General features: G+C 41.0%; 1 protein-coding gene across 2 annotated transcripts in view; it reads left to right on the top strand.

Moving 5' to 3' along the window:
• Positions 1 to 23,934, top strand: part of NDRG1 (N-myc downstream regulated 1) — a 39,917-nt gene that overhangs the window by 6,989 nt on the left and 8,994 nt on the right. The window contains exons 2-8 of one of the 2 annotated variants that reach the window (XM_032133860.1): positions 6,634 to 6,712; positions 9,363 to 9,398; positions 16,794 to 16,899; positions 18,319 to 18,439; positions 20,732 to 20,794; positions 22,359 to 22,419; positions 22,898 to 22,984. In XM_032133860.1, coding sequence (XP_031989751.1) covers positions 6,634 to 6,712; positions 9,363 to 9,398; positions 16,794 to 16,899; positions 18,319 to 18,439; positions 20,732 to 20,794; positions 22,359 to 22,419; positions 22,898 to 22,984 — 553 coding nt within the window. Of the gene's footprint in view, positions 1 to 6,633; positions 6,713 to 9,362; positions 9,399 to 15,188; positions 15,304 to 16,793; positions 16,900 to 18,318; positions 18,440 to 20,731; positions 20,795 to 22,358; positions 22,420 to 22,897; positions 22,985 to 23,934 lie in introns of those variants that run through there. The other variant, XM_032133870.1, reaches the window with a different exon arrangement.

The following is a 23,934-nucleotide window of genomic DNA, read 5'->3' as shown; positions in this document are numbered from 1 at the left end:
TCCGGGGTGGTGTAAGGAAACAAAGCCTAGGAAAGCAGTTGATTGCTCTTCATCCTTTCCACCCTGCAGTGCTGCCACCCACAGCCTGGAGCCCTTTAAAGCTAAAGCACAGCACTGGCAGTGTGAATGGGCAAATCTGTCTTTCTAAAGATCATCTAGTTCCAACCCTCCTTTCACTAGGCCAGGTTGCTCAAAGCTCCGTCCAACCTGGCCTTGAACACTTACTCTGCATTATTGGACAAAACCGCTTGTGACAGAGGTATGACTTGAGGCAGTTTCAGGTGCCAAATGCTAAAGAAGCATGAATTTTGGAGAACTTCATTAGGGTTTGTAATCTGTGCCTCATGGAGTTGCGATGTTATAGTGTAGGTAGTATTAGGGATTGCTAAAATAGGAAAAAGCCCTAAGGCATTGAAAGCTTTGCATTTCCCTGCCAGCTAGGGAGAGATAGCTGCTCATTATACTGGGAGGGGGTACACAGCAGGGGTGTCCCTTGGCCAGCTCACCAACCCTTCCCACAGCCAGCTTCTACTCCTGTGAGATATGGGAGGACCCCAAGCTTTCTAAGGAACATTCTTCATTGCATCCTGCAGTGAGAAGGTTGTGCAAGCTGTATTGCAACAGTTTCTTGCCCAACATCTGCTGAGTAGACAGAAGGGCTGCTTCCAGCTCCCTGTGTTTTGGTGCTACTATCCATGTGCAGCTGCCAGCATGGTTCATGTGTGTGTGGAGAGTGACCAGCCCCTGGTCTGAGGAACTGGCAGTTTCAAAGCTGTGTCTGATCCCAGAGTGACCACAGCTGAGCTGTGTCCATCAGGCACTGGAGCCAGTGGCAGGAGTGAGAACAAGACAGAGGAGGTGGGCTGGAGCTGAGCCTGGAGATCTCCTCTCTCTCTGCAGCAGAGAGCCCCAGCTGCTGGCAGGCGGGCTGGGGGAGATGCTGTGGCCCCCCAGCTGTGCCTCTGTGGTGGGTCAGCTGCTGCCTCTGTCCCTGCAGTTGTCTCTGTGTGGCTTCACCCGGCTGTTACTTGGCGCAGGGCTCGAGTTCTTGGCTGAAAGGTTTTGGTTTCCTAATCAGATTGATTAACACATAGCATAAGTGTGAGCTTAAAAATGGTTAAAACTTTAAGCTCTTCTTATTTTTTTGGCTTTGAAAAAATCAGTTATGCTACATTATTCTAACAATCTGCATTTGTTTTTTTTTTTTGATGCCAGCTCTCATTTTCAACTAGGGCCTTCAGGAAAACGTGCAGGTGGAGTAACTCACAAAGTGTTGAAAGAAAATAAAAGTAAAATGGTTAGAAAAAAGTGATGAAGTTGAGTATCAGCAGTGTGCTATGCTTAAAGAGGGCTGGGTGTTTGTGGCTCACAGGACACCTATGAACTGGAGACCACCAGGCAGCATAGCTGTTTCAGTTCCCTGATAATATTTGATTTTATGCTTTGACTACTGACCTTTTCTCATTTGAAACGTCAGGTTATTTAAACATTCTGCTTTCAAACTTCCTTTGCCTCAGGTTATTAACTTCTGGTTCCAAATTGAGATAATGTGTAACTGGAGGCTAAGGAAGCCTGAGGTGTCCCGGGTAGTTGAGCGTCTTCAACTTTTGTAACTTCCTGCTCAAATTGTTTATTCAGATCCTACTTAACTGTCAAAAGTCATTTGCCTTTTTTAAAGGGGAGGAGCTGCTGCAAAACCTCTTTCATGATTTATTGTGTGGAACGATGTCAGAGAAAAGCAGTAACTGTACACAAAGGACCTCGTGATACCAATGCCTGTAACAAAGAGTAGTTTAAACAGGGCAGTGTGGGGGCAGATGCTTATGCACGAACTGTTTGGATGCTTGCAAATGAATCACTGGATTCACAAACAGGAAGATTGAATTTGTCAACTTTGTTACAAACTACCTGAAATGTAAACTGCACTTAGAGATGTATTATGGCCCATAACTGTACATGGGTGCTATGAACTGCCTTGTCTTGATGTCCCTTTGTCTCTGTTTAGTCTCTGCTTAGTGGACACAAGTTTTTTTTTCAAGCTGCTCTCCAGTTTGCAGTAACCATGTTTGTTAGGCCAGTCAGACAAGTTTACAGCATTTACTGTTAGTGACTGGAGGAGCTCTAATTGACTGTGTGGAAGGCTCAAAGGCTGTTTGAGCATCACAGTAACTTTCCTTCACTGTCAGAGGCCTGAGCTGCCTGGTTTTTTTTTTCTGACCTGGAACTGATGTGGATAATTACCAATCAGCTTTTTCAGAGCTTTGGAGACGTTGTAGCTCTCTCCATCCTTGTCTCATCCTTGCTTAATTGTTCTGGGAGCTGCTACAGGTACACAAAATCTCTGCCACCTGTCCTTCCTACCTTCTTTGGTGACAGTGCTGAAGACACCTGTAGCTTTCAAGGGACAAAGTGCAGAGTGATGTCACTGGCTTAAAAACACCTCCCACCTGCAGTCCTGGAGCACAAGTTTCACGTGGTCCCTCTCTCTCCAAAGAGAACACCAGTTCTTGGGAGCTGCAACCCTCAGTGTCCACAACTCTTTCCCTCTTTACCATTAGATGCTCATGAGTATTTCATCCTATATGCAATGTGGTTGCTGTCCCTCCTGCTTGCTCAGCCTGCAGAGATGAAAATGCCATCAAGATGCTCTGGTACCCTTCTACGCATCAGTACTCAAAAGGAGAATAATCTGTTGCCAGTGTTTAAAAAAAGCAGTTTTGAGGAAATTGCCTTTTTTATGAAACACTCAGGCAGGAGCCTTTTGTTGCTCTTTGTTTTCTATCATAGCACAGAAACAAAAACCAGTTGGGTGTGAGGGCAGAGAAATCCTGTACAGCTGGTAGCAGTGCCCCCAGCCCTTCATGGGTGTGAGGCCATCGTGCTTGATGATGCACCCCATGGCACAAGCTTGGACAACCCTACATGTGCCTTCAGAAACAAGAAGTTTGATATGGGGGTCTTGGAACTTGTTTTTCTTCAGTGCTTGAAAGGAATTTGGTCACATATATGCATATTACCTAATGTTTGGTATTTAGGATTGCAACATTGCTGGGGTCTGAGGATGGCCTGATGGGTGCCTTCTTAGTCTCTTTGCTGGGATCTCTGTTATGCCAAGCCAGGCTGCACATTTATCTTGTATCTTCTGCTACCAAAACAAGGCTGCAGCAATGATTGTCCCCCCAGCAATGATACAGAGGGAAGGGAGATAGATTCTGAACCTTTAATATCAGAATAATCCGGCTCCTGATACTGATTTCTGAGTTAATAGCCTTGGTAATGACCATTCCTGTAGTGGTTTTGGAGCAGTGAGATTGGGCTGGAATGGGGACAGAAAGGCCTCTGAATGAAATCAGTCAACACAGTACTGCACAGATGACTTCACCCTTCCCCACACCTTCCTTGCTTCCTGGAGTCTGGTGCTGTTCCTACTACTTGGCAAAGGTAGATATGCCATCAGTTTTAAAGCACTTTGCTAGCTGCAGAAGTGTCTTAAACATTTGGTTTTCTCTTAGCAGTATAATACTTTTAAAACAAACCTCTGAGCAGCAATTGCAACAGGTGTCTGGGTACAGGATGGTAGATGGCTGCTGGGTGGAAGTGGTTTTTCCTGGAGAGGAGAATTTGGGACCTCTCAGCAGGCTGAATTGGCCAAGCAGAGTGAAAAAAAGTTGTTTTTCTCCAAGTTGGCAACTTTACACTACTGCTTGCAGATATAAATGAACTTTGTCTTTGGAAGGCATCTGTGAGGCAAGTGCTTTGAAATGTGTATAAAGGAATGCTTGTATGGTATCTGTTTAGGAGAGTTACGCAGATACATTAGCTTTGAGCTGCCCTGTCACATAACAGAGGGCAGCACAAAGCACCTATTTAGAAAGTATAAAATTTGTGCTGAACAAGGGTGGTACAAAGCCACTTCCCCATCTTTCTCCTTGGAAAATAAGATGTTTTTTACAGTGCTGTCAGCAGGGCTTTGTTTGACAGCTCTTATGAACAAACAGCATGTTGTTATCCCACCTTATCACAAGGTTCCTGCTTGGTAGGAATGTTTCAGGTATTCCTGATGCACAGAAGGAAAACCCAGAGCTTGGAAATGTCTGCTCGAAAACATTGTGGCTCCAAGATATGGTATCTTTCCAAAAGTGAGAACTTGGTGTAGGTAAGGCTTTTGTTCAGCAGACTTGGTGGCAGTCATGCAATCTGCTGGTCAGCACTTCCTAATGCTGGTTCTTTCAGAAACATAGAGCAACAACTTTGAACTATTGTGAAATAGGATTGTTTTTTAAAGCTATAAAAAGCATCCATCTTGTTCTTTTTTGGCACAGTTTTATTGCTCATTTGCAGTCAATGCTCTGAGTCCCTGAAAATCTGAAAGTACCCCATGTAAACATCTCTATTCCACAAACAGTAGCTGTGGCTTTGTTCCCTGAACCACTTCTTACTGGAAAACTGCAGCAGGGGACCTGGCTTCTTACTATCCTCCCCTATGGGCAAACCATAGAAAAACCTCCTGCACTTCTAGTCCCTATTGCAGAATTAGGTACAATATTAAGGTACTTGTCTTAACAGAACTAGCTGAATTAAAAAAAAAAAAAAGCCATTTGACTTAGGTTCAATTGCATATGAGTATTTCAACCTCCAAATATAACAACAGCATTTATTTTTCCTCTCTGCCAGGCACAATGGCTCACTGTATAGAATGGCAGACTACCTAGAAGGCTGTAATCCCAAAAGCATGTAATGTTTGCTAAAATGTTGCAGTTGCTCAAAATTTTGAAAATTTTTTTTGTGCTTATTCTTTGTGATTAAAATCTGTAACAAACCAAACACAATGGAAAACCTGGAGAAAAGGGTGAACCAGGGCCACTTAAGTCTCCTGACTTTTTATGTGCCTCTGATGTCATCTTGTAAATTTGGATTACCAAGCACTGGCAACAGGATCAATTTTGGTCCTGCCTTCATGCCTCAACTGGTGGTGTAAAATATTAATGAAAGGTTTCTCTAAATTTAAAATCCCCAGTCTAATTTTTACCAAAAATCTCTCCAGTTGCATAGCTAGCAAGAAGGGTTCCTTAAACCCAAAGCTATTTCCATGTGCATGGACACCCATGTTTTTCCAGCATTAACTCTTCTAGTCTGAGTGTGTCCCTTCATAGCTTTCTGCAGCATCCAGCCGTCCTACTGTCGCCAGAGCATCTTTGCCCAGGGACAAATGCATCGAGTTAACCCATGGGGCAGAGTGAAAAAATAATGCTGCTGCCACTGCCTGGATGCTCCTGTGGGCTTCACAGCCCTTCCTGTGCCATCAAGTCACTTATGTAGACAGTGTGATGGGCTTAAATCAGATTTAAGTCAGGAGATGGGAAATCATGGTTTAAAGAATCGATGTAAATTCTGTTCTGTAGTTCTATGTTTATCTTCAGAAGATCATTAAAATATGTTCAGTTATACTTAGTCAATAATTCCTAAATGTGTTTCAGCCTCTTGTCTTGCTTTGAATACACTTACTCATATGCTTTACTGGAGATAGTTCTAAACTTTTCTTAAAAAGTAAATATTTAATTTGTTTTATAATTGTGTATTGCTGATGGACAAAATTGGAAATTTATTAAAGATGCCCAAACCCCACATGATATGCATTTCTCCAGCAGGCTAAAGGATATGTAATAAATACATTGACTTCTGTATTTGTCATCCTGCTGCTACAACAGTCCTACTATCTTTCAAGAGCTGTTTCTAGTAATTCATTACAGCTTCATAGGGAACAGCCCTTGGGCTCTGGTGCCTTATCTTTGTCATGAGAATGAAAAGATGCTGTTCTCGACTCCCTGTCTGGGCTGATGTGGTTGCTGAACTGAGATGCTGTTGGTCCACCGCAGAAGGTGCACTGCACCTGAGCCATGACCTCTGACTGTTCGTCTTGGCAGTCACCTCTCCTGGGGTTTGGCTGTGTCTGTGTTACCAGTTAAGCTTCCTGCAGCTGAGGGCTGGACATCACAATGCCAGTCCTGTCCTAGAGCAGGATACAGCAATCTTGTTCCTTCCTTTGACAGTTTCGAAAATATTATTGCATGAACCTTGTTGGTGTCCACTTAAAGAAGTATCTGATTTTTAGCTGTCCTGAAGAATGGAGCACATCAATCTGACAATCTAATGATGCTAATATGTGTCCAGTTCAGTTTTCTCACTGTAAAAATCTGGGGGATAGTGAGGGATCCTTGCATACACTGAGGGGAAAAAAAAAAATGTTTTCGGAAACAAATATTCAAGCAAACTTCAGGAGTTAGTTGTGTAGATTTGGTTATGCCTTCTTTCACCTGTGTGATGATAGTTTTCATGGTTCTCTCCACTGGTCCCTGCCCTGTTTCCTTCTGCATTCTCTGCTTTGAAGCTGCCAAACATCTGTTTGATCTTGCAGTCTTAATATTTCTTTAATCTTGTATTGTGCAGGAGTGTGTATATAAATAAACCAGGGAGGCATTTTACAAGAGATTTTATAACCTTCTTGCAGAGGTCTTTTAAACTATAACCTGAAAGAGTGGGTCACTGTGGGGGCTGGGTGGAGCAGGATCCTTACTTGTTCCTGTATTTAATCTTTGATGCAAGCTGAGAACAAATCTCTTTTCCTCTTTGCAGATATCAGCTACTGACCATGTCAACAGAGTTCCAGGATGCTCACCTTGCAGAGGTGAAACCTCTGGTGGAGAAGGAGGAGGTAATTATTTTAAAGCATTTTAGAGCTTATGTGTTTTCTGTCAGGACTGCTGTTGGAACTGCACATAATATTAGATTATTTTAAATATATTGTATGGAAGAAACAAGAAACTGAAGATGGACTAAGAATAGTTTTTTGGGTTGTTTTTTTTGATAATGCAAAACTGAGCCTTAATTATTTGTTCTTGTTGTTTGGTTTTGTGCTTTTAATATGACGGTGACATTTTTTCTTCTCTGAATAATGACAGCTCTGGATGCCTTTAACTGTATCAAATGATGCCAATTGGGCAATCTCATGTACATCCCTCTATAGCTACAGACTTCTCAACATAGACTTTGCTCTGTCAGCTGCCTCTCATGGAGAGAGACTTTACATCTCCTTTGGGCATAGCTGACTCCAGACATAGGGCTGAGTCCCCTCTGAGTGCACTGAGCCATGAGTTACAGCTGGCTGGGTGTGTACAACCCACAGCCTGGTGCAGTCATTGGAGTTGCAGTATAGAAACATCCCAGCTTTTCTTTTTATGAGCCTTGTTACACTACTTTTCACCCCTTATTGCACCATTTTTTTTCAAAAACGTATCAACAAAATCTGGATTCAGTGTCTATCTGACTCTTCAGTGGTAGCCATACTCTGTTTTGGTATGTTCATGGCAAAAAATTCACTGTAATATGTAAAAAAAATGTCAACGTTTCCTTGAAACAAAACTAAGATTTTTCTCCTGTTCCCAATGACATTATTTCTTGACAATTATGTATATATATGCGTTGAGTTTTTTCCTGGTCTTACACACTAGAATTCATTGCTCTGTCTGCTATGGCCTTTTTTATTCCCTCTCTCTTTCATGTAAACACTTCAGAAAATAATTTCCACTTGTGATTGCAGTGAAATGGATAGAGAAACTTTAAACACAGCTCCTTTGCCAAGGCCATTGCATGAAAGCAGAGCTTGTTTGGCCACCACTGAATGCAGCACTCCAACTTTTCGGAGACTAAGACCCATTTTTAATGCCCATATTGTTCAGTATTACCAAAGCAAAGGAGATTCTAAGCAGAAGTCTTGTTGGTACTGAAATATCTTTGCTATAAAGTTCAGAAATATCTTAAAATACTGATTAACTTCCTGGATTTCTGTAGCACATAGATCAAAAGTTGGAATCTTGACAATGATCCCTGTATGCTTTTGTTCATGATGTTGCCTTAAATTTTGTTTGCATGGGGCAAACTAGGATAGAGTTTGATTTCCTCTGTGGCCATTTTAATATAGATGAAGGAAGTTAGTGTATTTTGAGAAAGTGGAAAGGGTTGCCCTGAAGGATGGTCAGTCCATATTAAGATGGACAGTGGAGCTGGTTTTGAGTGGCTTATTGGGTGATGCACTCTGGAGTTGAGACCTGGCTTGTTGTGCTTGAGTTTCTGCTACAGCCAAGTCTTTGCTCCTGAGCAATGATCAGCCTTATTTCATATGCTGTTGGTACAGATGCCACATTTACTTATTCCCTTCAGTTCTGGGTCCCACTGGGACAACAGTGGCTGAAATGCTGTGTTTAAAAGGTCATAAAACCAACAGTATAGCAAGATTAAAACACGGCATATTGTCTAAAGCTAAGGCTGTGTAAAATTATTTCTGCTCAGTCAGAAATAAGTAGTTGTTTGCATGTCCAAGACTTTGCCAAGTTGCCTAAAAGTTACAGCTGTGAGAACTACAGGTTGTACTGCAGTGCTTTGAGGGTCCCCCATCTGAGATGGTATTGCCTAAGAAAGCAGCTATAGTGCTTCTGACATCTGTCCTTAATTTACCTGGGTTTCTGAGGCTGAGTGACCTCCTTGCCAGGATTCTAAGCTTTCCTTTTTATCTCAATATTATTTTTCAAGCTTTGGCCTCTTTTGCACTTGGCAGCATAAAATGTTTGCTTGGCTGCTCTTCCCTCTATTTTCAGCCCTGCAGTGGAAATAAGAGTTTGATTTCTTTCTTGTCCCTTAACAAAAGGAGGTAACTACAAGACACTTTGAAGCTATAAGCCTTGTAGACTCCTGGAGGTGGGGAGGTTGTCACCTAACTCCTTTCCTAGTGGAGATCCTTGGCTGGTGCAGGAGCTTGTCACTAGCAGCTATAGCATCTGACAGGTTGGAATGGACCTCTCCGTGTCCATCCAGCCTCCCAAACACTGCAAAGACTAAGTTGGGTTGGAATAAGACCCTTTCCACCTTCCACATCATGTAACCATGCTCCAGTAATGACTGCTTAACTGAGTTGCAAGTGTTCAATGCATTCTTGAACAAAGACTTCCCATCCCAGGCAGGACTGAGGCTGTTGGCTGTCCCATTGCTACAATAAGCGATGCAGAAAAGTTCAGTGTTTTACTGCTCCTTTTGAGTGTATTGCTCAGAGATTTAACAATAACTGAGGATGCACCAGCTTTTGTCCTTCATTTTGCTGTCTGTAATCTAGTATTTTACTGCTTTCATTTCTCCATGAAGATTAGTGGGTTTAAAAGCTCTTGGGTGAATTTTATGCTCATCAGAAGAGCTTTTATTGAATGGACAGAGAGAGCTCTCAGCTACAGAACTGGTGGGCTAGAACACATATCCAAGCATAGATTCCTGTAGCTGCAAGTTATTTCCATTAATGCTTTCAAATTTCTTCACAGGCTATAACTCGCCTCCTTCCAGACTTCGATGTTCAGGCAAGTAAAGCTATTTTTTTTTTTTTTTTTTTTTTTTTTTTTTTTTTTTTTTTTTTTTTTTTCCTTTTTGCAAGAGGGGAGATTGAATTGACATTTGAGAACACAGCAAGATGTGACCAGAAGGGACTGCCTGCTTGCCAGGAATGTTGTTACTGTGGGAGAGGGGTCTGAATGGGGCTGTGCTGTAGCGATGTGAAGGGGACCACGGGGGGCCTTTTCAGACTGGAACTGAGAAAGTTTTAGTCAAAGGAGGTGGCTGGTTTGCAAGCAGTTCTATTCCTGCTAAGAGAATGAGAATCTTTGGCAGTGGTAGTGAAAACAATATATTCCCCTCCCACATGGACACACACTTTCCCCTGTTAATTTGCTTTCATTAGCAATGTGCATGCATTTCCTCGGAGGAAATGTTCCTCTGGGCGCATCCCGTTATGCTGTTGAAATTTTCCAAAATATTCGTGAGGCCTGTGGAGTGGTGGAAGGTGCTAAGCAATAAATTTTGTCAGTAATAGGAGTGATGGTGTCTCTGTATTTTTATTTAAAGTCAGAACATACAAGTTCATAGCACACCACTAGGTCACATAATGGCCCTTCAATTTCCCTGAGTGTCATGCTTTTGAGAAATGACTTGGTAACTCTCCTGGATCCTCTAATTTTATTGTTATTTGGGCTTTTGACAGAGAAGTTTGTCCTTGCTGGTTCTTAGCTGAGATTAAGGAATTGCATGGTTGCAGGAGTCAGGCTGGATTGAAGTGGGATGGAGAGCAGGGAGGGTATACCTGCCTTGACAAGCAGTGTGAGTGGTGTTTTCCCACTGCTGAGGACAAGGAGTATGTGTTGGGAAAAGAGGCTCACTGGGTGTCTAATTTTTATCAGGGGGTGTAGAAATGGAGGCAAACTCTGAAGGAATAAGGAAAGCTATTAAATTGTTCTAGCCTCTGTTCAAGTCCTTCAAGAAAATAACCCTTCTCTACTTTACTGCATGTTGTACTTTATTAGCACCTGTCTGTATTTTTATTCAATGTTGTGCCAATTGCTTAAAAAATACAGCACAAATTCAGTTTTCCTTGGAAACCAAGGGAGACAGCTATCTTGGACATTTTTTTCATCTTTCAATGGTTCTTACTTCTATAGCAAAACTGTAGTTTACACTAATCCTGCATCTTCCCCCTCATCTTTTCTAATGAAATCCAGTACCTAAAATCTTGATAAATATAAGTTAAAGTTGTCACCATGCAGCTTCTTGCAGGACTGTGCACAGCGTGGGAGAAGCTTTCTGTTTGGGTCCAGATTGATCACTTGGTCTAAATAAACTGAATCCCAGATTAAGTCTGCTAACAGGAATACTGCGGTATTTTGATTAAGAATCCAGAATTGACCCATATTTCATTTCTATTCTTAGAATAAATTGCTTGGTTTGTAAACCATGTGTGTATATATAGATTTTTTTTAAACTTGCAAGATCAAATTCGCTAAGCCTTTTTGCTTTTCTTTTCTCCGTGTTTTGGATTAACTGTCACTAATCCAGAGCAGTGGTTCTTGTCATTTAGCTCTGTTCTGCCAGCTCTTACTTTTTTTAATGATCTATCTTTGTAAAGAGTTTAATCTTTGGTTGTTCTAGTTCAGAAAGAAAAAATGTGGAAGAGTCTCAATGCATTTTGTTAAGAACTGTGACTGTAAAGGAGGCTTAGCTTTGGTCCTCAAAGCCACAAGTGCCCTCCCTATTTTTCTTTAAGTTCTTTTTTTGTTGATTTGTGGAAAAAGTGGTTTGGAGCTGCTATGAGAGGTGTGATTGCTTGGTTCATTAGAGAAGTTCATGTGTGGCCCTAGGGCACCCAGGTCACTCCAGGACTGAGACTGAAGCTGAAGTGTGCTCTTACTGAGCAACCTCTCCCATGAACCACTTGGGAAGAGGATGGGCTTGGCCAGGGAAGGAAGGTATTGGTGCTTGGCAGGATGGAGCTGCTTATTTAATGCCTGTGTATGGGTATGGGTGTCCACCAAAGCCACTGCAACTTGGTCCATCATTCTGGGAACAAGTTAAGCAGTGTTCACTTAATGACTTTGTTTCTGCCCCGAACAGTAAAAAGAGCTGTCTGTGAGGTGTTTTCCTTCCAAGACTAAATTTTACATAGTTACTCAGGTTTACCAAAAAATAGATTCTTACTTCACATGCAGTTTTAGACAGACTGGAGTTAAACATAGCTTTCCATTTTTAAAGTAAGCCACTGTATAGTGGGGTATTGCTCTTCTGAAAGCACGTGTTGCAAGACATGTCTATAGTTATTCTCTGGGGGAAAGTCTTTGTGAAGTTACCAAGGGATGGCCAAGACCAGAGATGAAAGACCTGACAGCTCTGAACAACTTCTAGTCAGCAATTTGTCTGTTACTATGTCTGTCTGTGGCACCTACCTGAAAATTGAAGTAAAGGTCCCTTGTGTCTCAAGAGGGAGAGTGTTCCTGGCCAAACCTGTTTTAGCATAATTGATGATAAACCGGTGCAGGGCACTCTGGCCTGTGTGGCTTTGTTGTCTTCACGCCAAGCACATTTTAGCTGTATTTCCAGTTTGGTGTATTTGTGTATGCTCTAGCTCGGTAGCATTGGAGCCAGTGGAGACCTGGCTCCTCATCACTGTGTGTATTCTCCCAGCTCTGTGTTTCAGTCCATCAGGACTCTGCTTGCTCAGAAACTCAGCAAAACTTAGAGCTGTGTGGCAGCTGTAGGTGGCAGAGATGAGTTTGTCCCTTGCAATCCATGGCTCGTGGCCGTTCGTATCTATAGGTATGCAAGATCTGCTTCTGCTTTAGTTCCTCCTTCCTCCTGCCTGCCTGGGGAGAAGGGAAGAGCTGCCCTGCAAGGGGAGATGAATCAGCTGGTGCACGTGGCAGAAGGGGGTGGGATTCCCACTGGCACCGGTGGACGTGGTTTGGGGCATTGCAGTCTGCTGTGTGGATTTCCTCATCCTTTTGGGACACTGAAGGAAAGGGATGGGGGTGGCTGTGGTTTTGTACTTGGCAGAGCAGGGTGACCCCGTGCTAATGAGACTAGGAAGAATCCCTGGGCAGAGCTATCACAATAATCTGCGTCAGTTCCTGCACCAAAGTTTTTATTTTTGGCTTCCACCTTAGCAGGGTCACTTACATTTACATCTGAAGTCATCATCCTTGCTAATGTACCTGACTCCCAGCCTGATTTGGGGAACTTTTTTCTTAATATTGCTAGTTTAGAATAGAAATGTTAACAAATAAAAAAAGAAAAATAAATGGAAATGTAGGCATTGGGGTTTTAGGAAAAAACAAGCGTATGAATTGTAATTCTATTTTAGAGTAGAAAAAATTAGGGAGAAAATGCTAAACAACTTCAGGGCAAAGGGGGTTTGAAACTTGACATTGAAATACCACATTAAAAGCTCAAATATTTTTCAATCTGCAGCAAATTGAAAAAGAGAAGTGAAAAAATAGCCTATGCAGGTGTTACTACAGTAAAGTTCTTAAGTAATATGAATTTAAAATATACAGTCTCCTAGCAATTTAAAAGCTATTTAAATCTTTCAAAGCTCCAAAGCTTTTTCCTCAGTCCTAAGGCAAAAGAAGGGAGTTGTATTTAACAGTCATAATGTTATGAATTAAAATAAAAGCATGAGATTGTAATTTAGGATTAAGTATATTTGAAAGCTTTAAAATAATTGTGATGGAATGCAGTATTTTACTTAAAATATAAAATATGAAATATTTAGCAAAATGTGCAGTGTGCATGTGCAGTTTTCCTTTTTAGATATCTGAGATATTTTGGTTGCATATTTCGTACTTCAGAAAACAACTTGTTCATAAACATGTTTTTTTAATCCATATCTTCCTTAGCCAGGGTTGAGACAGGAAGGAATAAATGAGCCCTCCTGTGTGATAACAAATTGTCTTCCCTTTCTAACCTCATGAAAAAATAAAAAGGTCACTTGAAGCAAAAATAAAATCTATTTTAGAATGTACCAGCTCCTTCAAACTGAGACAGCCTCCCTTAAATTGCATGTGTTGGAAGTATTTTTATGTTTGTGTTTAGTGCACTAATATAAGACTGCACCTCTGTTAAAGTGAGAGATGTGAACAGATGGTGTGTTTGTCTTTATCCTTCTATCGGATTAGTGTACCTTGGATTTTTTTTTCCAAGATAGTGTTTTAATACAAATCAGTTGGTGAAGAGCCTCTTACTATAATGTTGATGTTGATTGGGATGTGCTGCCATCTGTTTTCAGTGCTCTGCGTTTTGAAAACATCCATCCCTACATCACGTAGACAAATCTCTTGATCTTTAATAGGATCAATAGGGATGTGAAGTTGTTGGTTTGATGTCACCAAACAAACTGGTTTGAATTGGTTGTTTTTTTAGACCCTTATGTGTATTTCCTGTTAAGAATTCATGCTACGGGAAAATAGCACAACCCTTTTGAATTAAGGGAGTCTCACTGTGATGCTAATGAGGAATTGAGCCAATTGTTAAACTGACTGTGTTATGCCAGTTGTTTGGGAGCATGATCACCTGTTGTCTCTGAACTATTTTTAGTTGACACTGAGGTTGAACTAGACTCAGGTTTCCAGTTCTGGAAGAATTAGCTGTGGTGGTCAGTGGGATGTGAAGGTTCAAGGGTTTGGTTTTATCTACCATGAACAGACTTTTTCTTTCATGCATGAAGGAGGAAGATCCTGAATCTTGAAGGTGCTTCCTGCAAAGAAAACAGGTTCTGGATTTTCACTGTTGTTACCGGAAGGCTCTAGCAATACAAATCTGATTATATGAAATGCCTATTAGTCTCTAACTGAGGAGAAAATAATTTCAATATTCTACACTCAGCAGGAATTATGTTACACAAAAATGCTTACTCTCATTACTGTGTTGAGATTGCCAAATTATTATTTTTTTAAATTAGCTAAGTGTAAGAGAGTAGAATGTGGAAAATATTAATTGCCATCATTATTAATTTCAGCTGTTATTAATTGCTGAAATTGTACTGGCACTGAAAATCTCTTCAGGAGTATTGTATAATGATAATACCCAAATATATATTAATGATGTAGAATGTTATTGGGGCCTTGAGCAATCTGATTTAATGGGTGGCATGCCTGCCCACAGCAGGAGGTTGGAATTAGATGATCTTTAACATACACTATTAAAATATAATTGTAGAAAGGCTTGGGTTGGAAGGGATGTTAATGACATACCCAATGTATACCATACAATCCCATATTTTCTGTAAAAAACTGAACTTGGTGGCACTCATGTGCTGATGTAGGAATCCTTTAAACTAAATGTTGCTTATCTACTTTGGAAAATACTAGATATCAAACATTTTAAAAGCCTTGGTTTTGTTGTTCAGAATCATTGTGACTTACACTAATTTTTTAGTCTTTTGTGTTTACTGGAAACTTTAACCCTGGCTTTTAGGAAAGAACTCAATTCTGATTTAATTTAGCATAAGTTTGGGGTGTTCCAGCATTTCAGATGACAAAATGCAAAATGAAGCTAAACTTCTCCAAACTTGGTGGAAACAGCAACAGGAAAGACTCTGCTAATTCCCAGGTTTGAAATTTGGCGCTTTTATGTTGTGTGGCAGGGACTTAGTTCATCTTTGATGTCTGACCTCTGTTGAGTATGTTCTTCCCCTGATCAAACCTGGCTCAAATCCTATTTAAGAATGACATCCTCATGAATTAGTCTGTTTTGGTTTCCCCAGCTGGCATTATGGGAGTCATAAGCCTATGTAGGAGAGCAGCTTGTCTATATAACCCAGTTCCATGCTGGGACAAAGTAAAAACCTGCCACCCGTCCTCTGTTTGACTTGCTGGATTTGCCACCCTGTTTTGCCTAAGGATGGTCCTGGATGTGGAAGATACAGCTTACTTGATAAGTAATGCAGTGAGTATGCAGAGGAATGAGTCTATAAGGAGATATAAAAGCTGAAAACTAGAGTTTTGATGGAGTATAGTTCAGAGAGCAGCAATGCTCATCTCTCCCCATGTACAAGGGGCTTAGATCTTGATTCAGTGCTTCAGTTGTAACTTAAAATTGATGTAATTGTGTAATTAAAAAGAAATTAGATTAAATGTAGAATGGTGTTGCCTAGAATCCTTATTTTCAACAAAATTTGCAGTGCATTCCTTGTATCAAATTAAGGAGCTGAGATTTAGATTGAATTATTACCTGAGATATTGGAAGAGGTTTTTTAAAAAGGTTTTTGCAGAGGCTGTACACCTCTGATTTCTACAGCATAATTTTAATAGATTTGAATTTAACTTGGATTTTGCCTCTGGGTGTTACTGCCTGGAACAAGTCAAGCAAGCCCTGCAGCAGCAGGCAGTGGTGAATGACATGGATCATATCTGTGTCCTGTGCAGTAAATAAAGGATTCTGGTGAGATGCAAAGACTGGCTGCTACCTATATAATTCTTTGATTGTTATGTGAGTGTAACTGTACTGTAAAAAAGTGTCAGAAAGAACTGTGAGTTTGTGATTCCCTTTATACACATTGGCAAAATACCAAATTGTTTATATTCATCTGAAGTTCAAGTGCAAAAGAAACAAAAACTTTTCCATCTTTTGTGTAAGTCACATCGAACTTAGAGATCCAGAAGATGGTGCTCAGGGGGACTTTGGTTTGTTAACAATGGTGTCCTTGGCTTTAAGATCAATAAGTAGTATAAACTCCTGTTATCCCAAATAATAGTGGTTTACTTCTTAATGTTGTTTTTCTGATAAGCACCACAATAATGTCATGGTTATTTTGTTCTATTAGCAAACTTCAGACAGTTAGGTTTATGCTCAGGTCTGAACATCACAAGCCAAGAAACAAACACGTGGCTGTCACTTTTATTGGGGAAGGCTACTGCCATCACAAGGCTTCACAGTATAATAAATCTTTATGGCAAATAAGCAAGTACAAGCTACTTAATGCTGCTTTCTTTGGGGAATAGTGGTTATTTGCTCAGCTAGAGTTCATTTCCTAGAAATCAGAAATATTTTATCTTGGTGACTTGTGCTTTTGCAAAGGTTGAGAGTCAGAGTTGTAAGCTCCTGTTATTTCAGGTGTCACTACAACAAACTGCTTTCTTTATGTTTTCTTATCCTGCCTTTTAATGTGGTTAAAGTGTTTAACTATTCCCTCAGCATGTGGTTAGAGCTAGCAGCTTGAGTGTTTCTGTAGTTGTATGTGGGCTGGAGTAGGTGACAGTCAAATGTAAAATGTTATCACAGAGCCCCCACCATGGGGGAGAACAGGGGGTGTTAGCATAGGATTGCAGAGCATATCCTGGGATGGGGCAGGACCTGTGCTTGTGGTCGATCAGGGTCTGCTGCAGCAGCTGTGGAGCACTTGGACAATCCCTGACAGTCTTCCTGTTCTCTCCCAGGAGCAAGATGTGGAGACCGTGCACGGCTCAGTCCGTGTCACCATGTGTGGCACTCCCAGGGGGAACCGCCCGGCCATCCTCACCTACCACGACATCGGGCTGAACCGTAAGTAAGCTTTAATTACCAGCACAGGTTCTGTGACAGCACTGCCATAATCAGAGGTGAGAAAGCAGCAGTGGCTAGGAAACCCTTCCCAGGTCCTTGTTTGTTTGTGTGCATTGGAAGCTGTTAATGGCACCTAACTCTCACAGCAAGTGTAATTCTCAGATTTTTTTTTTTTTTTTTTAATCCTTGTGCAGTAAATAATTGGAATGTTTCAGTTAAAGGGGCAAAAGATCTCTGGTAGTTCATAGCAACTGTGTATGAATGCTGCAAAAAAATCTTAAGAGGAAGCTGATGGTATATTACCAGCAGGACTGAAAAAACAACCCTGCTGGGGCTTTGGGTCCTGTCTGATAAGCAGTCTCGTGCTGCTTGGATTTATATGCATTATATGTCAAGTCAGTATGAAATGAGTGCTGGCTTTGTGTCCTTAGCCAGCCTTTTATCTCATCTGTCATATAATGAGCTAATATCCAGACCTGGTCTAGTTTGATCTTTTGTCAGACATACTTGTTGCACACAATTCACTGTTTCTTAATCAGCTATCAATATTTAAAAACACCTGCAGATCTTGAAAGTCTGGCTATTGCAAGGGGGTGAATATTATTAGTAAGACAAAAAAATCTGCTTTCTTGCCTGTGTTTTGTGGAATTGTCTTTAGTTTTGATTTTCAGTGAATCAGGGCAGAGAAAATCTGGAACTTAACTTTGAATTAGAGCTTTTTCTTTCCAGAGTTACAAAGTTTTCCTGGACTTGCATATTCTCCTAAAGCTGATTTGAGCTAAAAGCATTTTATATTCTGCCAAGATATTTTGCATATATATTGTGTGAGGACATTCAGAAACACACACAGAATATTGAACCATTTTCTAGGCATCTCAAAGATGGTGCTTTCCACACCAGAAGGAAAATATCCTAATGCTTTCCCCGCATGAATATTTCTTCATAAGATCACCTCAAAACTTGGAGCCTACAGCACTGAGTGTCCCAGAAGGATGATTTTTGTCTTGAGCTGTCTGCAGCATCTGATCACATAATGTTTAACTTCTAATATTTGGGCAAAAGGTCAAGCCACAATCTTATCCTTGAATATTCTTTTTTCTCCATTTGTTTTGACACAATTTTAAAAAAATTAAAAGGACAAGGAAATTGATAATTTAATCTAAGACAAAACCTGGGATGAATACCCTTGGCTACATTTTGTTAGTATTTTAAGTTTGCATAAAGAATATTTTTTTGAGGAATTAGGTGTACCAAGCAAATACTTCTAGTAGGTACAAAAATAACTTGGACAAACCTTAGCTGACCTGATCGATTCAACTTTTCATTAACCTGCAGGATAGGTGAATAAATTATTTTTATAGCTGAAAACTTAGTATTTCCTTCAGCATAATTATTTCATATTTTCTTTTCCTTCCCAAGATAAAACTTGCTTCAATCCTCTCTTCAACTTTGAGGATATGCAGGAAATCACCCAGCACTTTGCAGTCTGCCATGTGGATGCACCTGGCCAGCAGGATGGAGCACCATCTTTCCAGGCTGGGTGAGTTCTCTGGGAAAAACAGCCCATGCTTTCATAGTTATCCTCTTTTTGGAAAAAGAGTCTTGATCTTTGATTTCATTAAAAGGTACTTGCAGCAAGCACAGTAGTTGGCTTTTGAACTTAAATCCTGACACTCCATTTCTAAAGTACTGGAGTTCTGGGAGCTCTGTTTTGTTGTGCCAGTTCACAGTAGACTTTGGGGCTGCAGTTTTGTGTTTTAGCTCTGATAATGAGACTGCTCGTAAAGCAGTTCCTTGACAGGTGTCTACATCTTGTCAATTCAAATAGTGAATTAGCTTATTTTGTAATGACATCCTGAATAAAAAATACAAAATTAAACTATTACTGTAAATAAGACAGGCATTAACCTCTACATAATGTCCTTCCTAAATCTGTGGTCTTTGTGAAATGGCAGCATGGTAGATGTTAAGTTGATAACCTACCTGGAAAATCCAAGTTGTTAGGCAATACCAAGGTGATGAACCCCCCCAGAATGTCATATCTGCATATTCCTGACTGTACCACGTCCAATGCTGTAACTCTTGGAAACCTTGAGCACTGTCATTGCCAAAAGGCTTGGCCTGTTTAGGTCAAATGAGAGAGGTTTACCTTGAGATGCCCCTTGGACAGGAATCAGCTTGGCTAAGGAAGGGAGCAGCCAACATGCCAAGGGGAGGATTCAAGGCAAGGACCAGTTGTTCTGTGAGAACTACGTATTAAGGAGCTTATAAGTACTCTTATTGCATGAGCCAGTCTATTTCCCTGCTTAATTTTTAAGCTGGTCTGATGCTGTTGTTAGCTGCAATGCCCCAGTTGTCTATCAGAGCAGCCTACAAAGCTATTTCAGTCATCCCTTCTTTGCATTTGTTTAAATCATGAGCTTTTAAGTGCCTTAGCCCTTGTGTCCTGGACAGGTGTTATCGCTTCTGAGTTGTCAGCTGCAGAGGGCAGCCATCATGATCTGTGGCTAGTAAAGACTTCTGCTTGACAAAATCATGATGGCCGTGTAAGAAGCTGTATTATGTTTACCTGCCCTTCAACTGGGAGACCAGCATGCCTAAATTAAGTCATAGAATTATGGCTTGGTTTAGAAGGGAAATTTACAGGTTATCTAGTCCAACCCCCCTGCAATGAGCAGGGACAACTTGATCAGATTGCTCAGAGGCCTGTCCAACCTGACCTTGAATGTTTGCAGGGGTGGATCATCCACCACCTCTCTGGGCAACCTTTTTAAGGGTTTTCCACCCTCATTGTAAAAAAACTTCTTCCTTAGATTTAACTTAAATCTACCCTCTTTTGGTTTAAAACCATTACCCCTTTTCCTATCACAACTGGCCCTGCTGAAAAGTCTGTCCGCTTCTTTCTTATAGGTCTCCTTTAAGTACTTTAAGTAAGTAAGAAAATAAGAAAAGCTGCAATAAAGTCTCCCAGACCAAAGCTGTTGCAGTAACACTAGCTTTTGTCATTACAAGGTTTAATATACCAACAAGAAAATCTAAGAAAATAAAACATTTTGCAGTCCTTGGTGGTTTTTGCTTGTTATATTTTGGAGGCTAAGCTAGAGAATAATTAAGTGTAATTCTGATGGGAAGCAGAGATTTAAATATATCTTAGGCAGATGTTTTCCAGCTCTACTCTGGGTAGATTTTTTTTTTTCCACATGATACTCAGTTGAGATTTTGCTCAGAATTTCCTTCCCTCAAAGTTTTGTTTCTGCTTTGAAGAAGGCCAGGAGCAGTAAGAAACAGCTGTTTTTATTGAGCCTTCCTCAGCAGCTTCATAGCCTTTCTTATGCCTTCATTTTCTCCATCAATAGTAATGGAAAGCTGTTCCCATTTATCCTATGGTAATGTTTGTGTCCCTAAAAACATGCATGTAAGTTTTTTGCCAAATATCTGGAACTCACTTCTGTAGTCCCTGATTCTGAAATACAGGGGAACTTTTTTGTGGTGGACCAGCAATACAAACCCAGTGAATGTGGTTGGAAACTCATCTCTCTGGTTCAAACTTTTTCATAAGGTCATAATGTTAACTTTCCTTGGGAAAGATTCATTGTGGTCTATTTTGTTCTTAGACATCCATTGTCCTGTAACACATAGAACATATATAGATTATGCTCCTGTTTCTGCTAAATTACTTGTGCTTGCTCCTGATTTAAATTCAGCTCGTACACACAATGATCTCATGATGACAGCATTTGCTATTACATCTACAGTGATCACTGTCTCTAAATATGCCAGTGTACACTGCTGGATGTGATGTAATAACTCCTCAAAAACATGCTTGTCGTAGGTATGTGTATCCCTCCATGGATCAGCTGGCTGAAATGATTCCTGGAATCCTGAAACAGTTTGGGTGAGTGCAGAATTGTTTACTTATTTTTCTCATTCTTCTCTCTGTGGCTCACTGAAAGAGCAGGCATTTGCTTTGGCCTGGCTGTCTGGCATTTTGTTTGCTCAAACTACACTTGTGGTTGTTTTGGATTCCTGTGTTACAGATGGATTGCTTTTGCCTTGGTTTCTGAAAGAGCTTATTTTTTGGCCCTTTTTGAAATGTCTGTTTATTTTTAAACAGGAAGCAACTTAGGAGAAATCCCATGTGCCTAATTTAGGGGCTTCCTCCAGTATTCTCTGCATCCCCCTCGCAGGGGCAGGGCACAGACAATCTGTTCTTCCCACTGTAGCAGCCCACGTTTTCCTGTGTGGTTAAGCAGGGAAAAAAAAGCACAGTCCCATCTGAAGACATTTACTGTTTTCTTTTCTGTGGCTTGAATGTCCTAGGGGGTCTGTCTGACCTCCCTAAGCCTCTTCTACTACCAAGAGCAGATGCCAGGTTACCAGTTAAAGCACCTAGTGGCAGTGTTCCTGGGTTGTCTACCTGCACCATGTTTGGGGGTTGTTTTCCCTAAAAGCTCAGCTTTAGTAGGAGCTGTAGGTGAGAAAGATGCCCTTTCTGTGGAGTTTGTGCTCCTGGTACACAGTGGAGAGGGTAGGTAGACACCTCCAAGGGGTTTTCAGAACAAGGAGAGAAAACTTGGCATTCAGGTTTAGGCAGCTTTGGAAAACAGAGGCTGGACCAGCTCCCCAGTTTAGACATTGCTCAGTTATAACCAGCTCTTACTGCAGACCAGTTTACCTCACTACCTCTTTAGGGGATGTGTATTTTTTGAACTGCCTAATGTCAGGCACAGAGCTGTCAGTTCTGTTGCACTGCACAAAAAAATGTGATCAATAACATCAGCATCTTGAAAATCAATTAAACTGGAGTGTATTTACAAAGTCCTAATGAGAATGAAAACTACCCTCAGGTATTTTCCTAAAAGCATTGAATAATCTGTTTTTCTGAGTGCTTTTGTCTAGCCTTCCCTTCCATGTATTCTCTAAGACCTTGAAGGTGATGCTTTAAACCTGATCTCAGTTAATGCAAATATTTGGTTTGTTTCTGCCCCGTTTGGTTATGAGGTTTAAAGTTCATCACCCCAGTGACTGGGTAGCAGGAGATGTTTCCCTGCCAGCTTTCTTTTAGAGAGGAACCAGAGCCCCAGTTGGATAGCTGTGATGGGGAGGCAGGGAGAGTCCAGGGAGGGGGGAGCTTTGTATTCAGGCTGCAGATTTCAGGTCTGTATCTTACAAGTTTTCTGGCAGAGACTAATCATTTCCTCCCAGGATCAGAATAATGCTGTGGCTGCTCAGTATATTTACTTAAAGATAAGTGAGGATGGCTGCTGCCCTGCAATGCACGAGGACCAGGGCCCTCCAAGTATTGCTGGGGCCACTGACGTTGCTGAGGGCTCACAGCTTGCCCAAACTGAGCCCACCCTTCTGTAGATACACACTGGCATGGGAAAGAGGAAGGCTACTGATGTAATTTATTTTTAGCACTCTTCCTCATTTGTCTCTTCTGTTTTATTGCTGTGCAGGCTGAAGACCATCATAGGAATGGGAACTGGAGCTGGTGCCTACATTTTAACCAGATTTGCTGTAAGTTTTGTGGAGCTTCCCTAAAGCCTCAAACCCAATTTCCCTCATGTGTTGCTGTCCCCATAGCGTGCATGGAGAATTCCTGTTCTGCTGTGCCCAGTTGAGTATGCAAGCCAGGCTTTTAAGTGAAATACCACAATCTGCAGGATAGCTAATCCAGAAGACCTAGATTTTCCATTTTAAGGCCTGGGCTCTACCCAGTTAATTTGCAGAAGGTTTTTATAATGGGAGTTCTCTATTTAAACTGAGGGTGGAGAAAAAGTTAAATCCTAATGTTCTCCAGCTGTTCAGTTGAACTGCTCTAATGAAATTTTTTTTTCCCCATACATATGCTTGTTTTCTGCAAGATAAAACTGGACCTACCACCTGCAAGATAAAACTGGACCTACCACTTTCCTCCACAGGACATTATTTGCTAATTTAATTTTTTTGCTGACTGTCAAGTTGCAAAGGATATCCTAAATCTTCTCTTTTGCAGTTAAACCATGCGGAGATGGTGGAGGGATTAGTTCTCATTAACGTAAACCCTTGTGCTGAAGGTTGGATGGACTGGGCAGCAACTAAGGTAAACATCTTTAAGTTAGAAAAATAAATGTTACTGCAAGCCTGCGGAACATGAGGAGCTTGGCAATCTTGTATGTCAAGGCACGGCTGCAGATACAAAATATCCTGGGGTAACTCCTTTGGGGTTTATTCTTCCATTTGCAAAAATACTTCATACAGAGCTCGTGATAAAAATAAGTACTTTGGGAAAACAGATACAGATACCTGTGGTACAATGGAGCTGCTGGGACAATTCTTAAGAGCTCATAACTGCTGGGGAGAACAGTTTACCGAGACATGGTAGTTTTGGAAACATCTTTCTTGTCCATGGCTTTGTTTACCAGCACAGTCCAAAATATGAAGTAGAGCACACAAAAATGTCCAGAACAGCATCTTCCATGTTTCAATCATCTGAGCCTTAGATGCCAAAAGGACTCAGAAAAGAGCATTAGTTACAGTAACTGTGGACAGATTGTTCATACAACCAGAAAATGTTGACATAAAAGAAACTCCTAGGAGAAGCTTGCAGAGCTAGGATGGTAACATTCTTTCAAGGCTTAGTTACTAATTATATTCCCAGGTCAAATTTATCAAAATACTTTGACAGACAAACTTACTTAAATGAAATGTAGTAACTTTTCCATGCTGAAATGAACTTCTGACCCATTTCAATTCTCACCCAATTCCTCACTGCCTGAAATTCTTACATATCTGTGCCTCTGCCTTCCACCTCTCAAGTATTACTCACCTCAAGAGTACAGCAGGTGCCTTATATTCTTGTGTCCTTCCAAAGCAGGAGCGCTTACTGTGGGTTGTGAGCTTATGGTACCAGTTCCATCTCATTGTTAGGGTGGGTTGTTGGGGAAGAGAGTGGGCAGTGAGGTTAAATGACACCCATCTGGCTGGTTTGCTTGGTGTTCCTACAGGGAGTGATTCCCTATACACCTATGCCTCTAGTAGTGTGTTCCCTAT

This window comes from Corvus moneduloides, chromosome 1 (assembly GCF_009650955.1).
Source record: "Corvus moneduloides isolate bCorMon1 chromosome 1, bCorMon1.pri, whole genome shotgun sequence".
Taxonomy (NCBI): Eukaryota; Metazoa; Chordata; class Aves; order Passeriformes; family Corvidae; genus Corvus; species Corvus moneduloides.
The sequence above is the reverse complement of the archived record's forward strand: the minus strand, read 5'-3'. Positions and strand labels throughout refer to the sequence as shown.